This window comes from Oncorhynchus gorbuscha, linkage group LG26 (genome assembly GCF_021184085.1).
Source record: "Oncorhynchus gorbuscha isolate QuinsamMale2020 ecotype Even-year linkage group LG26, OgorEven_v1.0, whole genome shotgun sequence".
NCBI lineage: Eukaryota > Metazoa > Chordata > Actinopteri > Salmoniformes > Salmonidae > Oncorhynchus > Oncorhynchus gorbuscha.
The window spans coordinates 2,346,131-2,357,432 of record NC_060198.1 but is presented as its reverse complement, the minus strand read 5'-3'; the positions used below and the strand labels follow the sequence as shown (position 1 = coordinate 2,357,432).

Below are 11,302 nucleotides of genomic sequence, written 5' to 3'. Positions count from 1 at the left end.
GTACTTGTGCTTATAGAATGAGGAGAAAAGAAAGCCCCCGCACACTGCTCTTGCTCGTATGATATCACTTTAGTTTACTTTTCAACCTGGATGCCTAAAGGCTTCGTCAGTGCTTGACGGCCTGCTCGCTCAGTGTGCGGGTCTTTTTTCTTCTTCTAAGATATTAGATATCAGATAATTATTCCCAAGCACCTGCAACAACACAACTCAGATGTGCCAGTGCTTTTACTATTTTATATAACTCATAAAAAAGGAGGTCTGGTGGAATAACACAGCCTACAGCTGCTCGGAAAGATTGCAATTCTGTATGCAGCTCAATTCATGCAAGATGTGTTTATGATTGTAGGGTTTCTATGGTAGACGACATACCGACCAGGTATGGTAGGCCCGTTTAACACTGGTGGTGTGGGCCAGGGTTTCCCAAACATCGGTCCCTAACGCTACACAGCTGATTCAAATCGTCAACGTTTTATGATGAGTTGGTGATTTGAATCAGCTGTGTGGTGCTAGGGGGGGCTCCAGGACCACGTTGGGGATACCCTGGTGTAGGCTATGTATAGCTTTGAGTTTAACTGTAGGTTTACTAGAATAAAATGGAAGCAAAAGAAATGGTAGGCCTGATTTTGTATATGCCAGATTTCTTCACAAATGACAAGAACAAGAACGTTGGTCATTTGTCTTAAAACCAAGTTATGGAAGTTATCCAGCCTATTACTTTTTTCAATATTGAATTGTTCTATTTCATAACCTGATTTTTGTACAACCGCCATGAGCGCTCCTGGAGACGATACACAGCACACTATAATAGAAGCCTTGACTAAATGTGTTTTTGTTACTGGAAAACATCTTTAGAAGGTGTGCTAATACTGTTAAACTCAGAGCTAAAGATACAATTGTAAGGAGCAGAACTCATCTCGCCCTTTGTACCCTTAATCAAAGGGGCAATCTGCGATTGCTGCATACGCTTGTAGACTTTTAAACATTCAAAACACAGTTAAAATTGTAATTTTGATCTAATACTTGCGTCCAGAGCTCTGTCTTTGAATTTGAAAGTGGTTCCATTTCTCCAGCCACATCCCTCAGCTACCAAATCAGGGGCAACCGCTTTGTTATTGTTTGATTTGTATATTGCCCCTTTAATCAAAGATGAAACTAATCCATTCACTTGCACAGCACGCTGTTAATAAACAGGAAGTGGAAAAACAGAGTTAGAGAAAATAAACATTTGTTTTTACATAAAGAAGCAAATTAATTTGTATAACTCATAAATGAAATAAACCAATTGCTCCAGGGGTGATGGACAATGGTGACCCTCGTCGTGACCCCACTTCTTGCAGCAGGTATCTCAGGTGGAGTTGGAATACGCAATAAACACACTTCCATCATACACTTGTTAAAGGAAAAATATAAGCCCCCCATTATTATAATAAGACGAATTAACGTAGCAGGTTAGGAGAATGAGGTTAAAGGTTAGGAAAAGGGTGAGGGTAACAATGCTACAGTTGTCAACAACTGTTATCCCCAACACGACCGTTAGATGGCGCTGAATGCCTACTCTCATCACAACGGGAGGAACGTTAACAAACCGTACATAGTGACAAATCATCAGCGTCATAACAGCGATAAACGTGTGGTGAGCAGGCATTTTCCACAGCATTTTCCAATTAGGTGGGGCAGCGCCCCAACACTTTTGATTTGGTTCAATAAAAATGTTGATGCAAAAAGCGTTGAAAACAGGCACAATGTAGACCTACTGTAAATAAGTGGTGAGGCTCACACATCAGGAGAAAGGAGATAGTATTGGGACACACCCTGTGTGTGCCTATACGTTCCTCCCCTTACCATGGAACAGTGTGCATCCCCATCACAAGTTGACCTTCCACTACAATCAAGGGCCAAAATAGGACCAGTGAAGTACCTTCACCACCTTGAGGGCCCTCTGAAATGTGTAAATGACCAATAAATAACTCACACTGGAGTGTGTAGTGTGTGTGTGTGTGTGTGTGTGTGTGTGTGTGTGTGTGTGTGTGTGTGTGTGTGTGTGTGTGTGTGTGTGTGTGTGTGTGTGTGTGTGTGTGTGTGTGTGTGTGTGTGTGTGTGTGTGTGTGTGTGTGTGTGTGTGTGTGTGTGTGTGTGTGTGTGTGTGCGCGCGAGTTACCTACCAAAAACAACACTCTGATCTGATGGTCCTTTTTACGACAGCTATTTCTAGCTAGGAGGGAATAGCCTATTCTGCTCAACCCCGTCACGAGGGGAGCTGACCATGATGGTGAACAGGAGAATGAAGTATATGGACAAAGGGATGAGTCTAAATATGTCCATGTTAACTGTTTGTGTCAGTGAGCAATGAAAAATGTGTTGGTGTATCAGATCAAACGTGTTTAAATATCTTTCATTTGCGTCTTCATTTCTGGTGCTATTCCTTATCTAAATGACTTAAATGTAAATGTAAATGTAAACTTGCACGGCTCAACCTTGACCTCATGGTTGTGTCTCAATTTGGGACACATCACATGATGTAGTGATACATCGCCTTAATTAAACTACAGTCAGATTACCCTGGTAGTCAGATTCATGTTCCTGAGAATCCAACCCAACCCAATGGATACACGGGTACTCCTTCCGTTCAATACCAGTCCACACCCATAGACGTTCACTCACGAATAGAAAATTGTTCTCATCTAGGCTATCTATTTCTAATGAATCTATTCTTTATGCATCTATGATTTGCCGGTCAGATTAAGGGTATGGCCACACAGAGACACATGGGTTAAATGTGCGTCATTAAACGCAAAGTGTCATTATGCGCGTAACTCTGGTGACAGGTGTGTGCCCTAACGAGCAGCCTGGTATCAACACCAAATATCTGGCCCACATAGCGGCTGGCCCACATAGCTTCCACCTAAGTCAAATGTTTCCACCTAAATCCACTTCTCCCAATGGCATCAGTGGAAGTTACGGTTCTCCCTGGATAGAAAAAGCGATGTAGATCCATGCTGTCATCTATTCTATGTACAGTATCTATATCTACGCAGCAATTAATCCACACTCTTTATGATATCATCAGAACAGCCACATTGTGTCTGGGGCGTAGAGCTAATAACATTGTCATCAATGCTCCTTGTATCTGCTGTCATCTATGCAGTATCTATATTTATGCATCTACAGTACACGCTGATTCTGCTATCACCACAAACACATAGTGTGTGGGGACATAGAACTATAGAACTACAGTAACATAGTAACATTCCGGAGTGTAGTGTGTGGAGACATAGAACTATAGAACTACAGTAACGTAGTAACATTCCGGAGTGTAGTGTGTGGGGACATAGAACTATAGAACAACAGTAACATAGTAACATTCCAGAGTGTAGTGTGTGGGGACATAGAACTATAGAACAACAGTAACATAGTAACATTCCAGAGTGTAGTGTGTGGGGACATAGAACTATAGAACTACAGTAACGTAGTAACATTCCGGAGTGTAGTGTGTGGGGACATAGAACTATAGAACTACAGTAACATAGTAACATTCCGGAGTGTAGTGTGTGGGGACATAGAACTATAGAACTACAGTAACATAGTAACATTCCAGAGTGTAGTGTGTGGAGACATAGAACTATAGAACAACAGTAACATAGTAACCTTCCGGAGTGTAGTGTGTGGGGACATAGAACTATAGAACAACAGTAACATAGTAACATTCCAGAGTGTAGTGTGTGGGGACATAGAACTATAGTAACATAGTAACATTCCGGAGTGTCGTGTGTGTGTGGGGACATAGAACTATAGTAACATAGTAACATTCCGGAGTGTAGTGTGTGGGGACATAGAACAAATCAAATCAAATCAAATTTTATTTGTCACATACACATGGTTAGCAGATGTTAATGTGAGGTTAGCGAAATGCTTGTGCTTCTAGTTCCGACAATGCAGTGATAACCAACAAGTAATCTAACTAACAATTCCAAAACTACTGTCTTATACACAGTGTAAGGGGATAAAGAATATGTACATAAGGATATATGAATGAGTGATGGTACAGAGCAGCATAGGCAAGATACAGTAGATGGTATCGAGTACAGTATATACATATGAGATGAGTATGTAAAGTTTGTTTACATTGTAAACAAAGTGGCATAGTTAAAGTGGCTAGTGATACATGTATTACATAAGGATGCGGTCGATGATATAGAGTACAGTATATGCGTATGCATATGAGATGAATAATGTAGGGTAAGTAACATTATATAAGGTAGCATTGTTTAAAGTGGCTAGTGATATATTTACATTTCCCATCAATTCCCAATATTAAAGTGGCTGGAGTTGAGTCAGTGTCAGTGTCAGTGTGTTGGCAGCAGCCACTCAATGTTAGTGGTGGCTGTTTAACAGTCTGATGGCCTTGAGATAGAAGCTGTTTTTCAGTCTCTCGGTCCCAGCTTTGATGCACCTGTACTGACCTCGCCTTCTGGATGATAGCGGGGTGAACAGGCAGTGGCTCGGGTGGTTGATGTCCTTGATGATCTTTATGGCCTTCCTGTAACATCGGGTGGTGTAGGTGTCCTGGAGGGCAGGTAGTTTGCCCCCGGTGATGCATTGTGCAGACCTCACTACCCTCTGGAGAGCCTTACGGTTGAGGGCGGAGCAGTTGCCGTACCAGGTGGTGATACAGCCCGCCAGGATGCTCTCGATGTTGCATCTGTAGAAGTTTGTGAGTGCTTTTGGTGACAAGCCGGATTTCTTCAGCCTCCTGAGGTTGAAGAGGCGCTGCTGCACCTTCTTCACGATGCTGTCTGCGTGAGTGGACCAATTCAGTTTGTCTGTGATGTGTATGCCGAGGAACTTAAAACTTGCTACCCTCTCCATTACTGTTCCATCGATGTGGATAGGGGGGTGTTCCCTCTGCTGTTTCCTGAAGTGAGGTTATTTTCCTGATACCACACTCCGAGGGCCCTCACCTCCTCCCTGTAGGCCGTCTCATCGTTGTTGGTAATCAAGCCTACCAATGTTGTGTCATCCGCAAACTTGATGATTGAGTTGGAGGCGTGCGTGGCCACGCAGTCGTGGGTGAACAGGGAGTACAGGAGAGAGCTCAGAACGCACCCTTGTGGGGCCCCAGTGTTGAGGATCAGCGGGGAGGAGATGTTGTTGCCTACCCTCACCATCTGGGGGTGGCCCGTCAGGAAGTCCAGTACCCAGTTGCACAGGGCGGGGTCGAGATCCAGGGTCTCGAGCTTGATAACGAGCTTGGAGGGTACTATGGTGTTGAATGCCGAGCTGTAGTCGATGAACAGCATTCTCACATAGGTATTCCTCTTGTCCAGATGGGTTAGGGCAGTGTGCAGTGTGGTTGAGATTGCATCGTCTGTGGACCTATTTGGGCGGTAAGCAAATTGGAGTGGGTCTAGGGTGTCAGGTAGGATGGAGGTGATATGGTCCTTGACTAGTCTCTCAAAGCACTTCATGATGACGGAAGTGAGTGCTACGGGGCGGTAGTCGTTTAGCTCAGTTACCTTAGCTTTCTTGGGAACAGGAACAATGGTGGCCCTCTTGAAGCATGTGGGAACAGCAGACTGGTATAGGAATTGATTGAATATGTCCGTAAACACACCGGCCAGCTGAACTATAGTAACGTAGCAACATTGGGGACATAGAACTATAGTAACGTAGTAACAGAGTGTCGTGTGTGGGGACATAGAACTATAGTAACATAGTAACATTCCGGAGTGTCGTGTGTGTGGGGACATAGAACTATAGTAACATAGTAACATTCCGGAGTGTCGTGTGTGTGTGGGGACATAGAACTATAGTAACATAGTAACATTCCGGAGTGTCGTGTGTGGGGACATAGAACTATAGTAACATAGTAACATTCCGGAGTGTCGTGTGTGGGGACATAGAACTATAGTAACATAGTAACATTCCGGAGTGTAGTGTGTGGGGACATAGAACTACAGTAACGTAGTAACATTCCGGAGTGTAGTGTGTGGGACATAGAACATAGAACAACAGCTTCTTAACTATAGAACATAGAACAGTAACATAGTAACATTCCGGAGTGTAGTGACTGTGATGATTGTTTAAACTATTCTTTCCTCTGCTGGTCTTAATCCCTACTCCGCCCTTAAACTAATACTCAATCAAATCTGCCTATCCCAAGAACAGTGGATGATTCCTTGTCTCAGTTCAAGCGGGACTGAAAAAGGTTGATGAACCTCATAAGGTAGGTTGGACTCAGCTTGGGGATGTTATCTAAGCCCAAGTGATAAGGATGTACAGTTTAGGGGGCATCCTTAGAGCCTAGCGCCTGACTCTTTTTCCAACTGTCCATGTTAGGCAAGAGCTTCCACAGTGAATGCTATAAAGATAATCTCTCTTGGCTGGCTAAACCTCAGATTAAATAATTTTCCAACTCCTACTAATGTCACATACTGAACAAAAGTATAAACGCAACATGTAAAGTGTTGGTCCCATGTTTCATGAGCTGAAAAAAGAAAAATCCCAGACATTTTCCAAATGCACACAAAGCTTATTTCTCTAAAATGTTGTGTACACGTGTTTACATTCCTGTTAGTCAGCATTTGTCCTTAGCCAAGATAATCCATCCACCTGACAGGTGTGGCGTATCAAGAACCTGTTTAAACAGCATGATCATTACACAGGTGCACATTGTGCCAGGGACAATAAAAGGCCACTTTAAAATGTGCAGTTTTGTCACACAACACAATTCCACAGATGTTTGGCGTGCTGACTGCAGGAACGTCCACCAGAGCTGTTGCCAGAGAATTTAATGTTAATTTCTCTACCATTTTAGAGAACTTGGCAGTACGTCCAACCTGCCTCACAATCACAGACCACCTTAACCACGCCATCCCAGGACCTCTACATCTGGCTTTTACGTTGTGACATCTGGCTTTTGCCGTCACCTGCGGAATCATCTGAGACCAGCCACCCACACAGCTGATGAAACTGTAGGTTTGCACAACCGAAATAATTTCTGCACAAACTGTCAGAAACCGTCTCAGGAAAGCTCATCTATGTGCTCGTTGTCCTCACCAGGGTCTTGACTTGACTGCAGTTCAGCATTGCAACCGCCGTTAGTGGGCAAATGCTCACCTTCGATGGCCACTGGCACGCTGGAAAAGTGTGCTCTTTGCGAATTAATCTCGGTTTCAATTGTACCGGGCAGATGGCAGACAGCATGTATGGCATCGTGTGTGTGAAAGGTTGGCTGATGCTAAAGTTGTGAACAGAGTGGCCCATGGGGGCAGTGGGGTCATGGTATAGGCAGGCATAAGCTACAGACAATGAACACAATTGCATTTTCTCAATTGCAATTGCATTGTCGTGCCATTCACCTCATGTTTCAGCATGATAATGCACTGCCCCATGTCGCAAGCATCTGTATACAATTCCTGGAACCTGAAAATGTCCCAGTTCTTCCGTGGTCTGCATACTCACCAGACATGTCACCCATTAAGCATGTTTGGAATGCTCTGGATCAACGTGTACGAAAGCGTGTTCCAGTTCCTGCCAATATCCAACAACTTTGCGCAGCCATTGAAGAGGAGTGGGACAACAATCCACAGGCCACAATCAACTCTATGCGAAGGAGATGTGTTGCGCTGCATGAGTCACACCAGATACTTGACTTGTCACGACTAGTCAAGGTGGGTGGAATCAGGCGCAGAGAGCAAATAGTGAAATAGAGGTTTATTCTCCGGTGAACAAAAATAAACACGGACAACCCAAAATACAAACAGGGTGAAAATATCCAAAACAGGAAATAACAGACAAACCGGAGAAATAAAACACAAAAACACCGACAGCCGAAACGAAATGACAAAAACAAACAATCCCGCACAAAACAAGGGCAGGACAACCTACATTATATACAGATACTAATTAACTAACACACAGGTGAAAACAATCAGACAAAACCAACAGATAACCGAAAAGGGATCGGTAGTGGCTAATAGGACGGTGACGACGACCGCCGAGCACAGCCTGAACGGGCAGGAGAGCCAACCTCGGCGGAAGTCGTGACATGACTGGTTTTCTGATCCACACACTGGTTTTCTGACCAGATGCTGAAATCCCCAATCAATTAAACCAATTAAGAACCTTAAGTAAAATAACATGCACTGATGATATAGCATCCGGAACAACACAACTGAGTTTCATTCAAGATTCCAGACCGGCATAAAATACTCAAGCACCATAAATGTAGATATGTAAGATATTTTTGCGCCCTTAACTCACATCCCTATAGGACTACCAATACACTGTTTTTGAATAGTACAGTTCTGGCTTACTACAGTACAGGATATTTCTTTCCCCCTCAAGGTGAAATGGTTCATAGAGTAAAAGTTCAACTTAAAACGTACTTTAAAATACCATCAATGAAGAGATCCTACACTCTTAGAAACAAGGTGCTTTCTAAAACCTCAGGAGGACCCTTTTGAAGAACTCTTTTTGGTTGCAGGTAGAACCCTTTTGAGTTCCACGTAGAACCCTTTCTACAGAAGGTTCTACACGGAACCCAACAGGGTTCTAACATAGAAGCAAAAAGGGTTATCCTATGGGTTAAAAACTCTAATCATAAACTAAAAATAATATATAAATAACAACACAATATTTCAAACTGAATAAAGAACAGCCCCCAACTAAAAGTCTCTCCTCCTTTTCTACTCATTCCATATCTCTTCTGATCATTCATGTATTTAATCTCTCAATCACTTGTTCATTAACTTGTTCATGTATTTTTTCTGTGTGTGTCTGAATGTGTGTGTGTGTGTGTGTGTGTGTGTGTGTGTGTGTGTGTGTGTGTGTGTGTGTGTGTGTGTGTGTGTGTGTGTGTGTGTGTGTGTGTGTGTGTGTGTGTGTGTGTGTGTGTGTGTGTGTGTGTGGACTTGGGCTCAGGAAATCCCTAATATGGGTTTCCTGTCCACATAACCATTGTGTGTATTTGTACTTGTGTGAAAATATTAATGTGTAATTCTATGTACTGTGTGGTCATCAGCCTGTATAGGCGTTGTGTCAGCTGTGACTTTGAGTTTGTGTGTATGTGTACGGGTAATTCTGTGTGTGTCTATGTACTTTGTGAGTGTGCATGTATCCACATGCGTTATTGTTCATCATATTTACAGGCATCAGTGTGTGTTCACAAAGCTATAGCCTCATAGTGTGACCATAGAGATTAGATCAGGGGGAGTTCCCCCCCAGCCAGTCGGTCAGCCAACCAACCAGTCATCCAGTCCGACAGACAAACTGTCAAGTCACACAGTCAGTCATTCTGCCAGCCAGTCAGTCAGCCAACCAGCCAGCCGGCCAGTCAGTAAGTCAGTCATTCAGCTAACCAGCCAGTCAGTCAGTCATTCAGCTATCCAGCCAGTCAGTCAGTCATTCTGCCAGCCAGTCAGTCAGCCAACCAGCCAGCCGGCCAGTCAGTAAGTCAGTCATTCAGCTAACCAGCCAGTCAGTCAGTCATTCAGCTATCCAGCCAGTCAGTCAGCCAACCAGCCAGCTGGCCAGTCAGTAAGTCAGTCATTCAGCTAACCAGCCAGTCAGTCAGTCATTCAGCTAACCAGCCAGTCAGTCAGTCATTCTGCCAGCCAGTCAGTCAGACAACCAGCCAGCCGGCCAGTCAGTAAGTCAGTCATTCAGCTAACCAGCCAGTCAGTCAGTCATTCAGCTATCCAGCCAGTCAGTCAGCCAACCAGCCAGCTGGCCAGTCAGTAAGTCAGTCATTCAGCTAACCAGCCAGTCAGTCAGTCATTCAGCTATCCAGCCAGTCAGTCATTCAGCCCGTCGATCAGTCAGTCAGTCAGTCAGCCAACCAGTTATTCAACTAGCCAGTCAGCCAGCCAATCAGTCATTAAGCCAACCAGTCAGCTAAACAGCCAGTCAGGCAGTCACTCAGTCAATCACCCAACCAACCAGCCAGCCAGCCCCTCCTATGCTCCATAGAATAGATACAGTGGTGTTGGCTGGACCAATCAGCTGCTTAAACAGCAGGGGTTGATGCTGGGAGAGAGAGAGGCACAGAGAGGGAGGCTGCACACACATCTCTCACACACACACACACGGTTGTTCCTTCTGAGACCAATCACACACACACACACTCGCTCGCACACAGACACACACTCTGATCTCTCTTCCACACACTCAACGTTTTATTATCCACTTCTGATCTGATTTTACATGTACATTTTGAATTGGTTTTATTTTTTGCATGTTTTCATACATTAGTACAATACACACATTTGCCAATATGTGCCTTGTTCCAGTTGTCGTGCTGTTGGCTTTTCTGGGTAAGTACGTCAAATGGTTTTTGAAATACTTTTGCAATACTTAAGCCTGGTTAGTTTGCAGTTCTTTTGTATACGAAGTGCTGTTTACGTGATTTACTGTAGAGGGTGTGGAAAAAGGTCACATAACATTTACACCTTGAAATCCACTTGCTTAGTTAATAATTGATTGTTAACTATCCTATTAACTGTCCCTAAAAAGAGATTATGATCAATACAGTTTCTTTCTGAATACTTAGTTTTATTCAATCAATCAAACTAATCTATCAAGTATCAAACGAATCCATCAAGTATCAAACTAATCTATCAAGTAACAAAATAATCTTTCAAGTATCAAACTAATCTACCAAGTATCAAACTAATCTTTCAGGTATCAAACTAATCGATCAAGTATCAAACTAATCTATCAAGTATCAAACTAATCTTTCAAACTTGCTGTTAAAAATCACAGTGATGTTCCAATGGAGTTGTCTTCTGCATGGTCACAGGTTCAGAACACACCTGTGGTGTATATTTACATATTACTCTGTTATTACCTTTTCACCCTTAGATACATACACTCCACCCGTAGCAGCTATGAATGTCATTTGATACTGTAGCATTTCTCAGGGCTACCCAGGCTAATTGGTAGAATTACATGCGCTGAGAGACAATGTCTGCTTCCCAAATAGCACCCTATTCCCTACATAGGGCTTTAGTCAAAAGTAGTGCACTATAGTTTCAGACAATGTTATCGGCCCAATGGGTAGCAAGGGTGATAGCCATTTCATTCATCCTTAATACATGGCTTGGCTCACGCAGCAGTCTTTGGCGCCAGTAGCCTATTCTCTATGGCTGAGTTGAGCTCTTGTATGAAATCCATTCATGTGTTACATGAGACCAGTGTAATTTCAATGTGTGTCACTAGCTTAGATCAGGTGAGCAGTATACTCCTGGTAAGGGGGCATATCGGTTAAGTGAGAGGTAGAGTCCAATAGCTCACGTTCATAGGT

At 43.4% G+C, this 11,302-nt stretch overlaps 1 protein-coding gene across 1 annotated transcript in view; it reads left to right on the top strand.

Annotated features, from left to right (window-relative positions):
- The first annotated feature begins 10,092 nt into the window (after positions 1-10,092).
- The window catches only part of LOC124016386, a 30,803-nt gene continuing 29,593 nt past the window's right edge, over positions 10,093-11,302 (top strand). Inside the window, exon 1 of the mRNA XM_046331948.1 lies at positions 10,093-10,313. Coding sequence (XP_046187904.1) covers positions 10,235-10,313 — 79 coding nt within the window. The 5' untranslated portion in view covers positions 10,093-10,234. The remainder of the gene's footprint in view (positions 10,314-11,302) is intronic.